The 19,881-nt window shown below is 34.8% G+C and overlaps 3 protein-coding genes and 2 pseudogenes across 3 annotated transcripts; 2 read left to right on the top strand and 3 right to left on the bottom strand.

Moving 5' to 3' along the window:
• The window catches only part of LOC9315766, an 80,726-nt pseudogene that overhangs the window by 10,210 nt on the left and 50,635 nt on the right, over positions 1–19,881 (top strand).
• On the bottom strand, positions 22–2,119 carry LOC9317598 (probable WRKY transcription factor 54). Its single transcript, XM_002881486.2, has 3 exons — positions 1,522–2,119; positions 921–1,022; positions 22–700 (listed from the first exon to the last, which is right to left on the bottom strand). Exons 1-3 carry the CDS (start codon positions 1,932–1,934, stop codon positions 202–204), a joined length of 1,014 nt encoding a protein of 337 aa, XP_002881532.1. The 5' UTR covers positions 1,935–2,119; the 3' UTR covers positions 22–201.
• LOC9317599 (CBL-interacting serine/threonine-protein kinase 7) lies at positions 7,012–10,211 on the bottom strand. Its single transcript, XM_021027741.1, has 3 exons — positions 10,172–10,211; positions 7,503–8,089; positions 7,012–7,038 (listed from the first exon to the last, which is right to left on the bottom strand). Exons 1-3 carry the CDS (start codon positions 10,209–10,211, stop codon positions 7,012–7,014), a joined length of 654 nt encoding a protein of 217 aa, XP_020883400.1.
• LOC9315762 (mitogen-activated protein kinase kinase kinase 3) lies at positions 18,067–19,025 on the bottom strand. The gene has a single exon (XM_002881488.2). It carries the CDS (start codon positions 18,961–18,963, stop codon positions 18,067–18,069), a length of 897 nt encoding a protein of 298 aa, XP_002881534.1. The 5' UTR covers positions 18,964–19,025.
• The window catches only part of LOC110229026, a 1,902-nt pseudogene continuing 1,849 nt past the window's right edge, over positions 19,829–19,881 (top strand).

The raw sequence follows: 19,881 nt of genomic DNA on the forward strand, positions 1-19,881 counted from the left end.
TCTATCTAGTGTCAGTTTACATAAGTCAAAAAATGTAAACAGTACTTATGTGAAAAGAGACCCAAGTATATATGGTGTTTTTATCAAACATACAACAAAAACATTAAATTAGAGCTAAACATACTCAAACTCGAAGAGAAAACCTGATGATGATTCATCAATCCAGATTTGGATGTTCATATAGCACTTGTTCTTTCATAATCAGGCACAATATGAGTCGAATAAGGAGGAAAGCTGATCGTTGTCGATGAAACCAAATTGATGAGAAGTAGTACTGATTTCACCACAATAGTAGTTATTTTGATGATCATCAAACATCATCGTCTCTTGCCAAACCAACGACAAGTCCTCACCTGTCGAAGAGCCCTCACAATAATCTTTACTCTGATCACCATTGTTATTCTCTTCCTCCTTAACCATGCCTGCGCCTACAGCTATCACACTACTGATGTTGTTCTCTTGCTCTTGCACCATAGCATTGACATGGTTCTGAACAGTGCTTGCAGCCAATGTCTTTTCCAAATCCATAATGATTTCTTGATCGAAAGGCTCGGTCTTCGTGTGTGTTTGGTCAGTGGCAGTGCATGTGTGATAGCCAATGTATGTGATTTGGAACATCTCAGGGTCTTGCTCCTTTTTCTGTACTTGCTTTGTTGCTTTGCATCCTTGCGTTGGCTTGTGTGTGCATCTAAAATAACTTCTGCAAAACATTAAAAAGCATAATGATTTAGGCCATTGCAAACTTCACATAGTGACTTGAAGTCTGAATATGTTTCGGCTTTAGATCCCTGGTTTTAAAATGATTTGACCATGTTTATATGTATTATGTATGTTGGTGTTCAAAAAAGAAAGAAAGTATTATGAATGTCTTGTGTCTATATATATACATAAACATATATCTATATGGAGTAATTAAGGACCTTGGGAATGTGGTATTAAGAATCTCCTTTTGTCCATATTTCCTCCAAGCATATCTATCTTCAGAACTTCTAGCTTCCACGATCCTTGTATGTGATCTCTTCCTGCAAATAATAAATTACAAATTTGTTAATTTACGGCTATATCATTTTGCCTTTTATGTTAATTTCAAACAAATCCACGGTAAATAATATAATTCTTGTTTGTAACACATTAATCACAACACTAATTGAAACTAAACAAGATTCGGTTATCCATGGTATAGTCAGCATTGATTGGCCCTATCAGATCAATCGTATTCATACGATTCCTTATCACTACCATTAACACAAACAGTGATTATATTTTTAATATATAGTGGCATGTTATATATTAGGCACTATACATTATATATGAACAAATTCATATCCTTTTAGCCTTTACGATTAGTCATTTTTATATGGGGCAACCACACTATATGATGGAATCCATAGACAAAAATAGCAAATTGAAATGAAAAAAGTTTAAAATAAAATCAACATAAAAAGGAGATTAAATTACTAAACACGAATAAATTTTAAAAAGAATAAATTGATATTCGAATTCAACTTTTTTTTCACTTACTTTCTAGTGTAGCATCCTCTTTTACCCTTACCAACTCCTAATCTCTTCTTCTTACTATCACCGGAATCTCCACCGTTGCAACTCGCCGGAGTCGCCGAATCATCTCCACATGAAGCATTCCATGAACCCTCGACGGAGATGGGGACAGAGACGGTGACGGGATCAAAAGAATCAAGAACGGAAATAGTTTTATGGAAAGATCCCAAGATCTTAGACATGAGCTCATCAACGGGATCTGGAACACCGGAAACTGAACCCGACCCGGAAACAAGACGGGTCTGATCGATGTGGTACTGTTTAGAGTGTTGATGAGAGAGGAGAAGCTGAAGCTGAGTAGCGAATTCATAGCCTTCGACAAGTTGGTCGACAACTTTTCTCTTTATGGATTTGGTGTTGTTACTATTTGAATCCATAATTTTTTTTTTTTGGTTACAAAGATATAATCGATATGTAACTTTTTTTAGGTTTTTGGTATGATGATTTGAGAATGAAGAAATGTTGTTGTAATATAGTGGAGGAGAAGAAAATAGATTTTTTCCTGATCAAGAGTGAGAGAGAAAAATCAAAGGAAGATGCTTAGGAAAGAGAGAGATGCTTATGCATTATAATGAACATAAAGGGTATAATGGGAAAGTAACAAACTTAGCTATGAATTTAGTCATGGATTCGAGGTTATAATTGGAAAGTTATAACATATCTATTCAGCCATTGGCTTACCAAAGTTTTGCTTATGTCACATAGATGATGTGGAATGACATCACCCATCTCCGTAACACGTTTGATGGCTTGGTAATGGTGGGTATTGTTTTTTTTGTTCTCCTTTCTTCGCGGATTTATTTAATTTCTCATGAAAACGATCCAACAACTTGGTTGGTTTTTTAAAATGTTTATTGGGAAAAAATGTTTTGTCTTTATCTTGGATAAGAGTTATATAACTAATATTTTATGACATTCAAATTATTTTTCCACTGGCATGAAATTCGCTTTCAAGAAAAGAAAAAAAATGAGAGGAGAATTTTTTTTTTTTTTTGTAATAATTAAAGAGGATAAATGTTGACAAGATATATATATCGGACCAACCACTAATATCTTTTAAGAGTAATTGGGTCAAATAGTCCTAAAACATAATAATATTCTTACAATTTTGTCAATCTCATAATTTTATTTGGAAGTTGGTAAAATATGACTGTAAAATACGCCTCTATATGTTTTGCTATATAGAGTTTTCATAACCAATTTATTTATACGTGTTTATCGTCGTGCATTTACGAAAGTAGAAGGATCCTTGTGAATATTCTCACTGTTGAATTTTGTAATGGATAGACTAGCTACTAAAACTAAATGATAAACAAATATATATAGATTGTGGTGAGACCGCTTAGTTCGGATCTAAAAGTAGTAATCAAGATTAATCTCATTATACTAAGCCAACATTATTTAATTTTATCTTTTACTCCATGTTTTATAGAACTGCCGTTAAAAATGCCGGAAAAGTACTTAAGTAGATAATTAATGTTTTGGATCATTTGGTAAAAGAGAGCTTTGAAACCATTACAATCACAAGTCACACTCTAACTTATGTCAGCCTATCGCTTGCTTGGCCCTGATCATTTCGGCAGTACTTAGGATTTTATACAAAATATATGAATTTTGGACTGAACAAAAAGATTAAGAATTTGTTGAAACTGTCACTAGTTTACACATTTTAATTAATACTCGTGAAACTATTGTAATATTCGTGTAAGTCATCTCTTTTAATACCGAAAATAAATTGAAACCTATCATATGATCATAAGAAAGAACTCACTTTGGGTTAGTTGAATTATTTTATTTCTTGTCGCATAAAACAAATTTTAATTTTTTTTATTAATTAGACATTTGTTTGGAATTGAGATATTGTGACGGCATTGAGGGGGCAGGTGCCACTGAGTACTCCTCGGAGTCACAATAAATTCAGTCCACATTGTGCATCCACTCGCAAATAAATCAAAATCCATAAGAGTCAAATCCATTTGTTTGCTTATTAATTCTCTAGAATTATCACACTTATACGCTTACCTTTTCAATTATAAATAAAAACGAAACGGCTGTACTAATTATTATACAACTTAACGAAACAGATTAGATCAAGAATAGTTATGATCAGTGTATAATGGTGGGACAATGAAATGATTATGGAATATAATTGTGTAACGATATATAAATAAAAAACTTGTGTCGTGATATTTTTGATGTTGTAGTAATTGACTTCGATCGTAAAAAGACGAATGTGTTATTTCTCCGTTTGAATTACCAACAAATATGTCCAAGAAGCTTTGTTTTACTTCTTCGTTTACTCATCCAAATTCGGCATTTATCTATAAATCCCAACTGATTAATCATATGTAGAGATTGTCAAAATATGGACACTAGTTATATATTCAAATATTAAATTATTGAGATGATGAGGGAAAGGTCAACGGTGATTAGGGAACTACTATTGACAAATGACAAATGGTTATTAGAATAATAATAATTTATTATAAATACATCATTTTGTGCTTAATCTAATCTTACGCTGAGTTGTCTTATAAAATAATTAACCAAGAGGCCTTGATTAACGGATTGCTACTTATCGTTAAGACTACTCTGGATATTGATCTGTCACGAAATTTTAAAATTATTTTAGTTTTTTATCTGCAAAACATATAGTTCTTAAATGTATAAGTTGAACCTTATTTCGTGCTATACCCAATCGGGGAATTCTTTTTCTCGAGGATAATTAATTAATCAATTCGCAAGAGGCGGTCCTTGCTACGTACGAATCTAATTTCATATTTTAAAAAAATACAAAAAAAAAATTCAACAGGAATAAAACTATAAAAGTTAAAAAGTAGAACACGTCAATAATTCAACTAGATCCAACTCATAGATATATAATTATGGTCATTATTACTTTTTTTTTATTTCTTAATTAGTCCCACTAATTTTACGGCAGCCTCTAGTTTTTTAAGTTTAATGTATTTAGAACTAAATCCCATATAGCGATCACTACTCAGATCTCAAACTATGAACTTTTGCATTAACCAATTTTTTTGTAACCTAGTGATTTGTTTTATTTCTAGGGGTCGGCATTTGATTCAACCAGGTACACTTTTTTTTTAAAAAAAAATATTCTTCTAGTATTTATATTTTGGCTAGTTGATCGGTTCTATTATTGTCTGAGTTCTGTCAGTACTAAATCTGAACCCACTCTTTATCATATAAAATTATGAAATTCAAACATATATATATATATATATATATATATATATATACACACATAAAAAGTTGTTTATGATCAGCTATTGATTGTGTCTACATATGTAGCCAAAAGGTCGTTCAATGTGAGAAGGGACTCTAAAATTAAAAGACAGGACTCCCAAAACATATACAAAAGCCGGTGCTCGTTTATGGATATCCTGGTCGTGCCAGTTATAAACTTATAGTTTATTACTTATAAATTTGTTTTTTTAATAACAAATTACCTATAAATTTGTTATATTTAAGTCTACCTGACTTTTTTAAAAATCGTAATATTTGAGAGTCAATTAAAGTGGTGATACACTTGCCAAGTGTCAAGTATTATAACAATGGTTTTGATACACTTCACCAATCTTGAGATTTAATTTAGAAATATACAACTATGTACGTAATACGTTGTTAACGGCATGTACCACATATATCACGTTTTTTTCAAAATCTTATTTTGTCTTGTTCCAGTTGACGACATTACAGAACGACAAAACTTTCAAACTGAGAATCAAGAATCATTGAGGGTAAAATATATTTCGAGCTAAACTTATAACGTAATAACTAAAGATGAATCTCTGGCCAAAAAAAAAAACAAAAGAATAAAGATGAATCATGATTTCACAAAATTGCATCCTTTGTAAAAAATTAAAAAATTTGGAATCATACCTTTTTTCTCTCCATTCTGCATATTATAAATTATGTTTTAATATATAGTAGAGCTGACATATCACTCATAAATTTTGAACCAAACCAATAACCATTTGGATGTTTCAGTAAGTTTTAAGTACGTGAATTTTGTTTGGTTTTGAAGTTTTAGGTTGTTTTTTTTTGGTATGATTTGAAGTTTTAGGTTTTAATTTTGCTATATGTATTTGTGAATAAACTAAAAAGTAAAAAATATCGTTTTAAAGAGTAACAATCATTCATTGGATGCTACCGAAAACGGAGCCATGGAAAGAAAAGAGAATTTCCGGCCAAACATATCGACAAATTGTCAAAAGTGTCGTCTGCTCATAGAAACTAACTTGTTATAATATGAATAACTTAACCAGTAGGCGATACATTAATGTTCTACTAGATTTTATTTTTCAAAACAAGTTTGGATATATTATTATTGGATATTCGAACAATTATATATATATATATATATATATATATATATAACATGTATTGGTACCCATACATATTAAAGGATAGTTTAGAACATGTTTTTGTAATACGTATAGTACGTAAAAACTTTAGATAAATGGTTTTAATACTTGTCATGAAGGCTATTAGCACTTCATTGTCATATTAGAGACAAAGGAGCCGAAAAAGAGAAAGAAGGAAGCTTCATATATAGCTGATGAGGACAGCAATTATATTGGAAGACTTTGGGCAAATATGAGTTTTGGAAAGCTAAATATGTATGGTTTTTACAAAAGGTCAGAGATTGAGGCAGGCAATAGGAAGCTTCTTTTTTATTTCACGGCCTGACGAAGACATTTTCATAGTCTCCTTAGATGCAAATCGAAATTCCATATTCCGAATCATATAATCTATTTAGCATGTCGGATCACTTTTTGTTTAAATATTTAAACAATTAATAAATCAGCTTGATTCTAGAAGCACGACCAATATTGGTCGGAAATTAGTCAGAAACTTGTCGGAAAACTCGTCGTAAATATTAGGTGAACACATGTTTATTCACTGCACATTTCTCGACAAAATTCCGACGCTTTGGTCGGAAATATTAGTCGGAAAAATCGTCAGAAATTATGAGTTTCAACCTTTAATATTTCCGACGAATTTCCGACGAAACTTAAGTCGGAAAGTTTTGTTAGTCGGAAATTTGTCGGAAATTATTTATTTAATCATTTTTATTTTTAAAAAAACGAAAAAATAAATAATTTATAATAAATAATTAATTAATTTCGTCGGAAAGTCGTCAGAAATATTATTTTGATTTTTTTTTGAAAAAATTAAATAATTTATAATTAAGTAAATAATTAATTAATAATTAATTTTGTCGGAAATTCGTCAGAAATTTCTACGTTCGTCGGAATTCCGTCGGAAAATGTATGATTTTTCATGTTCCCGCCTTTGTACATTCAATTCAAATGAATTTACCGCGTTTTGTATTTTCCAACAAATTTCCGACGAAATACATTGTCGGAAATTTTTTCTACATATACCAAATGAGTTTTCATCCATTTCACAATTCCAAACACAACAATCTCAATCTCTATTAACATCTTCTTCTCTCTACTTCAAACATCATTCCTTTATTTAAAGTTCAACATTTTCATTCTCTTGTTCAATTAATAGAGACATTTATGTATTTATATATTTATTCATTTTAATTAATTCAATTTTAATTCTCATTTGTTGATAATGAAAATTGGTTATGTGACAATTAATCTATTTTTGTAGATATTCAATAATTATTTTAATTTTAACTATAATACTCTTATTTGTTTTTTTTTGTTTTTTTTTAAAAAAATAGAAAAGTCGTCGGAATTTTGTCGGAACTAATTTTGGTATATATTTATTTTTATTTTAAAAGTGGTTGGAAATTTCCGACGAATTTCCGACCACTATATGAATAGTCGTCGGAAATTTGTCGGAAATTTCCGACAAAATTCCGACAAATATTTCCGACAAAATTTCCGACGAATAGTTTTCGTCGATAATTTCCGACGAATTTCCGACGACTTATGGTTTCCGACCAGAGAATTCCGATCACGGGCTGGTCCGATCAATCTATCTGGGCCAATAAATGTTTTCGGCGCAATGGCCTCAGGCGGCATGTACTCGGTGTTTCCAGGAAACAATAGACTAGAGTCCATAGTAGGCTCTTTGGATAAGCCGAAACCAGTAAGCTTGAGATCCCATGGTTCTCCAGGAGTGTTGGAAGGGAAGACAAATACATTGGAGGGTTTGAGGTCGCAGTGGACGTAACCTTCCGAATGGAGAGCCTTAAGTCCTTGCAGGATCATACGAGTGGCCCGTCTGACAGTATCTTCAGGCAGTCTCCCTCTGGAATCAGAGATCATCTTGTCGAGATTGCCTAAGGACGCATACTCCATGTAGATGTAACACAAAGTCACACTTTTGGTGTTAAACTTGAAGTGAAGATGAGGGCACGAAGCTTGGACGATTGAGGGATTGGCGTGGAAGTGAAGCATGGTCTTAAGCTCCCTCTCGAGATTCTCGGAATGTTTGAGCGTACTTGTCTTCTTCATGTAAGATTTCTCTAAGTTTGAATCATTCTTGAGGTATACAGAGTCGTAGTTACCTTTTCCAAGAACAGAGACTGATAGTATCCAATGGAGACTATATTCAGTGAAGACTCCGTCAGATCTCCAATAATCTCTTTCTTTAGGTTAGCAAAATTTATTATATAAATAGGGAAACTGCTGCTTCCCGGAAGAATATATTACTATTAACTAATCTAATTATCAATATTTAGTTATTAAGAATATATAAAATAAATATTTTAGCTACAAATTGAGGTGGAAGCCCCCTTGGCCCATTGGTTGAATAAGGGTTAATTAATGCTTCTACATCCAGAGGTCTGGGGTTCGAGTCCCAGATACTGCGATTTATTAATAAATTTGCAGATTATTGGAGGCAAGTGTGCAGGAGATCTCCAGCGATGTACAATTATAGCCGTTCGCCAGGATTCTACGCAGAGAGGGAAGTGTCCATCAAGATCATAAAGAAGGAGGTGAGTATGAAGAAGAAGGTGAAGAAGGTGTCGTCTGTCGTGGATCTACTAAAGATCGGAAGGAATTGTCCGTTGTAGAATCGTCTATGTAACAGTTCTCATAATTTGCAATAAATAATAAATCTAGACGTTAAAAAAAAAGCTACAAATTGAGAGATTTTGTTTTGGGAGACTCACAAAAATACCCCTTTTTCAATATCCCTTTTCAAAAATGCCCCCTATGGATGTCCATTTTTAAAAATACCCCTTTTATGTACAAAATGACTAAATTACCCTTCTTTAATAAAAGATATCATAAATATATAAGGAAATATAACAAAATTAGGTCCACAAAATACAAAATATTTTTTGGCGGGAAAAGTGATCCCCCAATTTTTCCCGCCAATACACTTGTAAAAATTTGTAAAACCTTTAAAATACCTTGTAAAATTTTCCCGTAAAATTTTTTCCCGCCAAAAAATTTTCCCGCCAAAAAATTTTTTTTGCAGGAAAAGTGATTCCGCAATTTTTTTGCCGTTAATTTTTGGCGGGAAAAATTTTCCCGCCAAAAATTTACAAGGTATTTTAAAGGTTTTTTACAAGGTATTTATAAGGTTTTACAATGTATTTTAAAAGGTTTTACAACGTATTTGCAAGGTATTTATAAGATATTATAAGATTTTACAAGCTATTTTATAAGGTTTTTACAAGTTATAAGGTTTTACAAGTTTTTTATAAGGTTTTACAAGTTATAAATACCTTATAAAACCTTTAAAGTACCTTGTAAAACCTTTTAAAATATATTGTAAAACCTTACAAAACACTTGTAAATACCTTGTAAAAAACCTTTAAAATACCTTGTAAATTTTTCCCGCCAAAAATTTTCCCGCCAAAAAAATTTCGCAAAAAAAATTGCGGAATCACTTTTCCCGTAAAAAAATTTTTTTGGCGGGAAAATTTTTTGGCGGGAAAAATTTTTACGGGAAAATTTTACAAGGTTTTTTAAAGGTTTTTACAAGTGTTTTGGCGGGAAAATTGCGGGATCACTTTTCCCGCCAAAAAATATTTTGTATTTTGTGGACCTAATTTTGTTTCAAATAAGGGTAAAATAGTCATTAAAAATTAAAAGAGGGCAAACTTAAAAATAGACTCTCAAAGGGGGCATTTTTGAAAAGGGGTATTGAAAAAGGGGCATTTTTAACAATTTCTCTTTTGTTTTCCCACTCTAACATTTATCAAAAAAAGAAAAGAAAAAAACGGTTACTAATTATATTTGAACAAACGACCAACGATAATAATCGAAGAACAGAGACCGCCAGGAAGTGTGAGTCCACTTTTGTAAAGAAGGTCTGGTTAATAAACGGCTAAGATCTAAACCGATTCACGTAAGATTAATATCAACGGTCAAGATTTCAAATCTAGGGTCAGTGGTCAACCAACTTTGACTGGGTTAGACAATCCAGCTGGCATTTACTATTAACTCTGTCAAAGAGTCTCATTAGTGCGTAATACTTATTACACAGAAAAAATCTGATAAAAAATCGGAAAAAACCACGATAAAGTGGATCAACCAAGCCAAACCAAGCAATGATATGAACGGTCGCTTATCGGTGGAGCTAATTGCTGATTTGTTCGAATTTTACCTTGTTGATAGTGAAACTGGATTTCGAATAAACTATCTTACTTTACATGGCAAACACACCCTTATTTCGTGAATCTCAGACGGCATTATCAAAACATAAGAAGAAATGTCTCCAAAGAATTAAATCGTCGGAAGATAAAAGATATTAACACATTTGTAAGCGATTAACGAAAGAAACTAAAAATTTATATGATAATAACGTCAACAAAAACGTCACTCAAAACATCTAATTACTATTAGTGACCTGTCAACAGAAAATATCAAAATAATTCTTAATACACTACGGCTAATGTAAACGATAAACTAAATAAAAGAACTAAAAATGAATATTACTAGATTTGAACCCGCGGTACACCGCGGGGCTATAATTTTTTTACAAAAATCTAAATATAATTAGTTTTGTTTATTAATAGAGAGTATAATAAAATATTTCGACCTATTTTATAAATGTACCATCCATATATCTATATTAATAATTTTGAGTATATTAATTGTGTTTTAGGTTTAAATGGTATATCTATATATACACTTAAACGACATTTGGCTTTCTTCTTCTTCTTGCCTCAGTTTAGGAGAAAGATTTTTCTTGCGGTACACCGCGGAGCTATTATTTTTTTTAAAAAAAATTTCTCCTTAAACTTCCAAATCTAGATTTTACCCCGCGGGTCAATTTTTTTATAACTAAAAAATTATTTTGCAAAATTTTAAGTTGTATTTGTTTTGTTAATATTGTTTATTTTGTTTAGTGTTTCTGATTTTATAATTAAATTTTGATTTTTAATTCTAGGATTTCATCCATAGTATATTGTTTAATATTAATATTGATCTAAACCCGTTGCACCATATAACCCCGTCCCGTAAAATTAAACATTATTTGTTATTTTTTTGAATAATATTTTTATCCACTACGGGTTGCAGGTTCATGCGGATAAGCCCGTAGAGAGTTGCGGGTTTGCGGATCCACCCGCCAAAAGAGAAGCTATCTTTTGAAACCCTTTGTTTTGTTTAGAGGTTTTAAGAAAATATCTAGGCCTGGGCATTCGGGTACCCATTCGGGTTCGGTTCTTTTTTTTCGGATATCGGGTCTATTCGGGTAGGGGGTCAAGACCCATTCGGGTATTCTAAAAATTCGGTTCGGGTTCGGTTCGGGTTCGGGTCGGTTCGGGTATTTTAATAAAAAAGCAAAATACCCGAAAATAACCAAAAATACCCGGAATATTTTCGGGTTCGGGTCGGGTTTGGGTTTTTAACTCATATATACCCAAATCTAACCGAAATACCCGATTTCTCGAAAATACATTGGTTACTCTTTACCCAAATATAACCAAAAATATCTAAAATACCTAATATATTCGGTTTTATGATTGTAATTTTAGGTATTTCGGGTATTATAAAAATAAAAATAACTAATATTTTTAGGTGTATATTTGTATTCGGGTACATTCGGGTACATTCGGGTATTGGATTCGGTTCGGGTTCGGTTCGGATTTTTTTCGGGTAGGAGGTTAGGACCCATTCGGGTATTTTTAAAAATCGGGTTCGGGTTCGGTTCGGGTATTGTTCGGGTTTTTTGGTTCGGGTATTCGGTTCCGGGTATTTTGCCCAGGCCTAAAAATATCCCTAAAAAATAATTTTCATTATATGAAAAAAAGAAGTAGAAGAAATTGTAATATCAACATTCCCGATTTTTACATCACTTTTTTTTTTGTCATCTGGATTTATTATTTATTGCAAATTCTGATAACTGTTACAATTAATTTTTTTTTGCAGATAAAAATCAGAAGTTAATTAAGTCGAGATTTTTAAAAAGATTGTGTAGAGATTTTTGGTAAATTGTTGAGAACATATTTGATTTCAGAATCTTTACTTAAATAGATAAGGAAAGATTTTGTAGAGACTTTTGCTAAATATATGAGAAATGAATTTCAATTAAAAATCTTTACTTAAATAAAACAAATCTAAATAATTAATGCTAGTGGCATGTCATTGTAAATACTTCTCAACTTCAGGATTTATTTGCTAATTGTGATCCAAAAATGTATATATAGATATAATATATATTTGCACTAAAACAAAGAGAAATATGGAAAACTAATTCTACTCTGTGTTAGCTAATCTCCATGGGCTTGGGCCTCTAATTAGTATTACGCACTATGGCCCATAAGTGTTTTCACTTTTCAACCTCGGGGAGTGAAAAAGACAAGCTCGCGGGATAAGAACAAATTACCAAATTTGTTAAAAAGAAATTACAGTAATTCAAAAATTGGGATTAAACAAGCGTGGTCTCCACGAGATAGACTCTATCCCAAAACGGCAGCGTATAACGTTGTTTCATGGGGGTCCCACTTACAGACCACACAAGAACAGCTCTTGAATTTGTTTCTTCGTTGGGGTTTTGGGTGACAAAAAAGTTGGGAGCTTGCTTAATCGCATCTCTGTAAAATGGTACAATCTCTCTCAATCCTTGTTGTCTCTTTCGTTTCCTTTACACATTTTAGCTAGGTCTCTGTTTTCGTTAGCTCCCTCTCTCCCTCTTTGAGATTTTGAGTTCGTTCGTTTCACTAAGACAATCGTCGTAATCCTTTTTTCAGAGCTAGGGCTTTGACAAAGAGGAATTTGATTGAGCTCCCAGAGCAAGATGGAGAGCTTAAACCCAGAAGATTTCGGTGTGAAGAAGATAATCAGTGAAGAAAAATTCATCGGGGATGAAAAAAAGTATGATTCTGAAGAGAACTTTCGCTATGTACATGTCGTCAAAGCAAGGGGTATGGCTTTTGCCAGAAATCCTTCTCCTAACGCTAAAGTTAAAATTGAGATGGGATTGGCGACAAGATCCACTGAGTGTTGCAGGGACATGTCGAATCCTGAGTGGAACCAAGTTTTTGCCTTCGTAGATGATGATCTATGTAATTCTTATGTCCTTAGAGTCATTGTAAACAGGGCAGGCACTCGGTTGGTCACTGTCGCTTTGGATTGAGTGAATCTCCTGACATTATCCCTTCTAATTGTACCGTGGCACCTCAATGGATCCAGTTGTATAACAGTAGGAATCAACGTGTTGAGGCAGAAATTTTGCTGGCTAGGTTTTCAGGTTATCAAGGAGATGAACAGTGGAACAGAGATGCGAGCTACAAGGGAGCTGATGCTCTTCCAGACATCCGGTCTCAGCTTTATTTCACTCCTAAACTTACTTACCTCAGGGTTAATGTAACCCAAGCTTCTAATCTGGTTCCAAAGGATCCCTTTGCCAGAGATCCTCAATATTATGTCAGAGTGAGTTTGGGGAACCAGACATTGACTACTAGAACATCTCCAGGCAGGAATCCAATGTGGAACCAGGATTTGATGTTTGTCGCAGTAGCACCATTTGTGGAACATGATTTGATCATCAGTGTGGAAGACAGGGTTAACTCATCATCCTTTGATGTCGTGGGGACAGGTTCAATCACATGCCAACATTATGATAGAAGGTCAGATGACAGAGAGGTGACTTCTATGGGGCTTGACCTTGTGACATGTAACCCCCAAGTGATCAGCAGAATTTACATGACAGTTTGTTTGGATGAAGGGTTTTCTGTGCAGCATGAGTCTGCGTTTTACACAAGTGATTTCAGAGCTGCAGATTCAAAACTTTGGACGCCCAAAATTGGTGTGCTGGAATTGGGAATCTTAAGGGCTTCAGGTTTGATGTCTAATGCATATTGTGTAGCAAAATATGGAGACAAGTGGGTTCGAACAAAGAAAACTGATGGGAACTTTAACTGGAACGAGGTTTATAGGTGGGACGTTTACGATCCTTATACCGTTGTTACTCTAGCTGTCTTTGATGATAGAGATTCAATGCCGCTTGGCAAAGTGCGGATCCGGCTGTCTTCACTCTCGACTGGTCGAGTCTACACACATTCATACCCTCTTTTGGTGATCCAGCCTAATGGTGTAAAGAAAATGGGTGAAATTGACTTGGCCGTGAGATTCACTTGCTCCTCATGGCTCAAACTCCTGCGCACATACTCACAGCCTCTCCTACCAAAGATGCATTACATCCTTCCACTTCCTGGTTCTGAATCCTTGAGGCGTCAAGCGGCAGAGATTGTGTCTATGTGTTTGGCCCGGACAGAGCCACCACTGAAGAAAGAAGTTGTGGATTATATCTTAAACTTGGACTCTCACTCTTGGAGTGTACGCAGGAGCAAAGTCAACCACTCGAGAATTGTGGATACGCTTGCTTGGTCATACAACTTCCTCGATGAAGTCTGCACATGGAAGAGTACACCAAAGACCCTCTTCGCCGCCTTCTGCATCTTCATGTTCATCGTCTTTCCTGACATGGTACTTTCGTTCCTACCACTTCTCGTCTTCTTCACAGGTCTGTTCTTCTACTTCTACAGTTCAGACCTGCCACCGCACTTCGATGCAACTCTGTCCCAGGCAACGAGAGAGCTTGATCCAGAGGAGTTTGACACATACCCCTCTTCCCAACTACGAGATGTTGTCAGTGAGAGGTATGACAACCTGAGGAGATTAGCTGGAGAGGTTCAGACTGTTCTTGGACATGTCTCTAGTCTGGTGGAGAGACTCTTCTTACTCTTTAGCTGGCGAGACCGACGTGCTACGGCACTGTTTCTATTATTCTGCCTAGTCACAGGTGCGTTTCTCATTCCACTTTGGTGGTTTACGTCTCGATATTTGCCACTCTTCAAGGTGTTTCAACTTCTTGGCACATTGTATGTGATGAGGCCACCGAGATTCAGGCAGCGAGGGCTATCATGGTTCTTCAGCTTCTTTTGGAGACTTCCATCGAGACATGATGATCTCTTCTGATTGCTTTCTCTTTATTACTTTGTTTTTGGTTTGCTTTTGTAAGCAAATATTCTCTGCTTTCGTATTTTGGAAAATTTGTAAAAGCATTTTAGATTTGGATTTGGCACTACTTTTTAAAATTAATTGACATAACAGTAAAATATGCTATTAATCAATGTCATTTGCTCAAATAAAGTAGAAATTAATCCGATATATACTAGGGCTAAGAGCTTGTGCGTATTGTCCAGCTAAAACTAAATTCATAGTAATTCAAAGGGTTTATAAGAAGCACAGGTGACTCGGATTGAATCTAGAAATTTGAGAAACAAATTGAAAGATTAAACGATTATCAGTTGAAAACCCTTAAAGATTTAAAGCATAATTAATTGGCATTATGATTGAGTGGAGTAAGTAAAGATCACTTGATGTGTTCTAATAGAAGTGTTTTCAGGTTTAGTGTTTAACAATTATTGTCATAATTTTGAGAAATTAAACTACCATACCTCCACGCAACAATCGAATCCGATCTCAGGTTTTGAATCAAAGAACCGATGATCGAGTGAAAAAGAGTGACACGGTAGATTTACGAGTTATCCCTACGGAAATGCCAAAAGATCAAGAAATCCAGTTGTAGTTTGGTTATAACACACACACACGAAGCTCTCTCAAAAAGAATCGAGCTCGTGAATAATGGTGAAGTGATATTGAAGAAGAGAGGAAACAAAGCATTTATCTTCCTAGAGTGTTTCCCTTTATATAACCATCTTTAGATTGTTTTTTCTTCTTCTCTACGCTTTACGGCTTACCTGAGCTTAACCACTCGATACTTCTCGGCTATATTATTATTAGATTTGACCAGACCAAGTTGATTTCTATTGAATCAAATCCTATTAACAAAACACTTAGTCGGTACCGGAACCAGGAAAATTAAGTATATTTTGAAACATTGGACTTGAATAATAATCCCTAATAAAGGATGAACACATGACGTGTGCCAAACGTTAGGAGTAGAGAGATACACACTAGCTAGGCTAGCGACCAAAACTCAAAAAATGAAAAAGGGAAGTTGGAAAAAACAGAGTCACGATTGTTTTCTTGCATAACAAGTAACCACGTCAACGCAACTGCTGAAACCTAAATACACACTTAGCAATCAGAAGAGCCAGTCAATGTCTCCAGGTTTTCGATTAAATTCTTCACACATACTATAAAATCCATCTCTATGAAAGAAAGGAACCTCAAGAAAGGATGAAAGTTTTTCAGTAACAAATGTCCAAGAGCTTATCCACGGTGGGGCTATCTGTAGGTCGCCACGTACGGCACCGCGTCCAGAAGTCTTGTGCCGCAGGAGAGAGAGATACCCTTCTATTCTCCACGCGATACAGTTTCCCATCTCATGAGGCACACCCCCAAGCATCTTAAGAACCGTACGCCCTAGAGACCATATATCACGGGCCGGTCCGACCAATAAGTCCGGCCCAGAAAACCTATACCGGAATGTTTGTACGCTCAAACCTATACTTAAGCTCCCTCTCGAGATTCTCGGAATGTTTGAACGTACTTGTCTTCTTCATGTAAGATTTCTCCAAGTTTGAATCATTCTTGTTGTTGGGCACAAAGCCGTAGACACCTTTGTCAAGAACAGAGACTATATATCTTCAATGAAGACTTAGTCAGATCTCCAATAACCTTCCCCTCCATAATAATAATAATCTCTTTCTTTAGGTTTTCGTTTCTTTTGGTTAGCAAAACTTATTATATAAATAGGGAAACTGTTGCTTCCTGGGCTAAAATATTAACAAATCTAATTATGAATATTTAGATAATTATGAATATTTAGTCCAAAGTAAAATTAACATTTTAGCTACAGATTGAGAGATTTTGTTTCCCCATTCAGTTTAACATTTACTCAAAAAAAAGAAAAAAAAGACAGTTACCAATATTTGCGCAAACGACCATCGAGTATTGAAGAACAGAGACTGCCAAGAAGATTCCACTTTTATAAAGAATGTCTGGTTAATAAACGGCTAAGATCTAAATCGGTTGTAAGATTAATATCAACGGTCAAGATTCAAAATCTAGAGTCAGTGGTCAACTAACTTTGACTGGGTTAGACAATCCAGCTGGCATTTACCCAAGTCACATTAGTTTCCTTGCGCAACAAGTAAACACGTAAGCTCAGTTGAAATTCTGAAACCTAAAACGACTCTTTAAGTCTTAAGTCAGAGAGCCATCACCAGAAGATGTTTCATTTTCTTTGTCACCGTTTAAGGCTCTAAGCCTTTGGAATTAGTTCTTCATCACGTTTTCTATACAATTGTCCTGTGGCAATCTTCTTATGAAGAAGGAAGCCCCAAAAAAGAAGAAACTATGGAAGTTTATCAGCAACAAAAGGATTGTTGGAGAGCTCATCCATGTTTGTTTTAAAACTTAACTAAAGATAAAAATAAGTCGAAATATATTTTGAGTGATATAACATATTGTTATTAATATCACAATCGAATCCAATCTCAGGTTTTGATATGAATCAAAGAACAAAGGATCGAGAGAAAAAGAGTGACACGGTCGATTTACGAGTTATCCCTACTAGTTCAAAGATCAAGAAATTCAGTTGTAGTGTGGTTACAACACACGAAGCTCCCACAAAAAGAATTGAGCTCGTAAAGAATTGGTGAAGTGGTACTGAAGAAGAGAGGAAACAGAGCAATTCCGCTAAAGAAACAGCATTTGTCCTCCTAGAGTCTTTCCCTTTATCTAACTATGTTTTAGAATTGGTTTGTATTCTTCTCCACCCGTTACCTCGAGCTAAACCACACTATAGTTCTCGGTTATATTTTCATTGACTTGACCGGACCAAGTTGGTTTCTATTGAATCAAATCCTATTAATAAAACTCTTACCTGTATCTGGAACCAGGACAATTAAGCTGATTTTGATACATTAAAAACCCGAATAAAAGATGAAGACATAACGTGTTCCAAAAGTAGGGGGCAGATACACTGTAGATAGCGACACAGTCAAAACAAATCAAAACAGCTGTTTTCTTGCAAAACAAGTAAACACGTCAACCCAACTGAAACCTAAAGACACTCTCAAGTCTCAACTCAGAAGAGACGTCACCGGAAGATGTTTCCTTTTGCTTGTCACCAGTCCAAGCTTTGACGTTTTTGATTAACTTCTTCATATATATTATACAATCGTTCCTTAACAAAGGATGTAAGTTTGTCAGCAACAAAAGGATGGTCCAAAAGCTCATCCACGGTGGGCCTATCTGTAGGCCGCGACGTACAGCACTGCCTCCAGAAGTGTGCTGCCACCACAGAGATAGGATACTCTATTCTCCATACGATAGAAGCTCCCATCTTTTGAGGATTAGCCCCAAGCATCTTAAGAACCGTACGCCCTAAAGACCATACATCACGGGCTGGTCCGATCAATCTATCTGGGCCAAAAAATGTTTTCGGCGCAAGGGCCTCAGGCGGCATGTACTCGGGGGTTCCAGGAAACAATAGACTAGAGTCCATAGTAGGCTCTTTGGATAAGCCGAAACCAGTAAGCTTGAGATCCCATGGTTCTCCAGGAGTGTTGGAAGGGAAGACAAATACATTGGAGGGTTTGAAGTCGCAGTGGACGTAACCTTCCGAATGTAGAGCCTTAAGTCCTTGCAGGATCATACGAGTGGCCCTTCTGACAGTATCTTCAGGCAGTCTCCCTCCGGAATCAGAGATCATCTTGTCGAGATTGCCTAAGGACGCATACTCCATGTAGATGTAACACAAAGTCGCGCTTTTGGTGTTAAACTTGAAGTGAAGATGAGGGCACGAAGCTTGGACGATGAAGGGATTGGCGTGGAAGTGAAGCATGGTCTTAAGCTCCCTCTCGAGATTCTCAGAATGTTTGAGCGTACTTGTCTTCTTCGTGTAAGATTTCTCCAAGTTTGAATCATTCTTGGTGGACACAGAGCCGTAGATACCTTTTCCAAGAAAAGAGACTATCTCCAATGAAGACTCCGTCAGATCTCCAATAACCTTCCGCTCCATAACACTTGTCTCTAGGTTTTCGTTTCTTTTGGTTAGCAAAACTAAATATAAATATGGATGCTTTCCGGGAAATTAACAAATCTAATTAATTAGTACTATTTAGTTGTTTATAAAAAAGTAAAATTAACATCTAGCTACAAATTTTATTTATTTTACATATTGAGAGATTTGGTCTTCCCATAATAATAACAATTACTAGCAAAACGTACACGTCATCACATCACAAGATCCCACTCTACCAAAATCTATCCCGATGTACGCAAGCACAAAGCAAATTCCACAAGTCAAAACATCATCAAACGACCCATTAGCTTTACTAGCGCCTCCAGTGCACTTGGTGAACGAAATCTAAGATCAGAACTTATTATAAATAGGGAAACTGCTTCTTCCTGGGCGACTATATATATTAACAAATCTAATTATGAATATTTAGATATTAATTAAAAGTAAAATTAACATTTTAGCTACAGATTGAGAGATTTCGTTTTCCCATTATCCAACATTTACCGGAAAAATAAAATAAAACAGTTACTAATTAAAATTTGAGCTAAACGACCAACGATGTAGCTTGTTAAGCACTTTGAGCTAAATTCCATAATTCATACTAGATTATACCAAAAATACCAAAAAAAAAAAAAAGATTTTAAGAAGAACCATTATTCATTAACTAGATTATAATATCAACATTGCAACACAGCCATCGATGATGATGATTGGGAAAACGGCCTTTTTCAACCTCAACTATTTGCAGGCGGGTTTTTCCAACCCAAACTATTACCCCTAGTCGATTTCAACCCAAACCCAAAATTAATTCAAAATCGAAACCTGAACTAATGCAAATGAGCCGATTTCAACACGACGCGGAATGGCGTTAGTTCGGAAGTTAACGATTACTCAACCTTGGGTAATTCTGTCTCT

Source organism: Arabidopsis lyrata (genome assembly GCF_000004255.2).
Source record: "Arabidopsis lyrata subsp. lyrata unplaced genomic scaffold ARALYscaffold_4, whole genome shotgun sequence".
Taxonomy (NCBI): Eukaryota; Viridiplantae; Streptophyta; class Magnoliopsida; order Brassicales; family Brassicaceae; genus Arabidopsis; species Arabidopsis lyrata.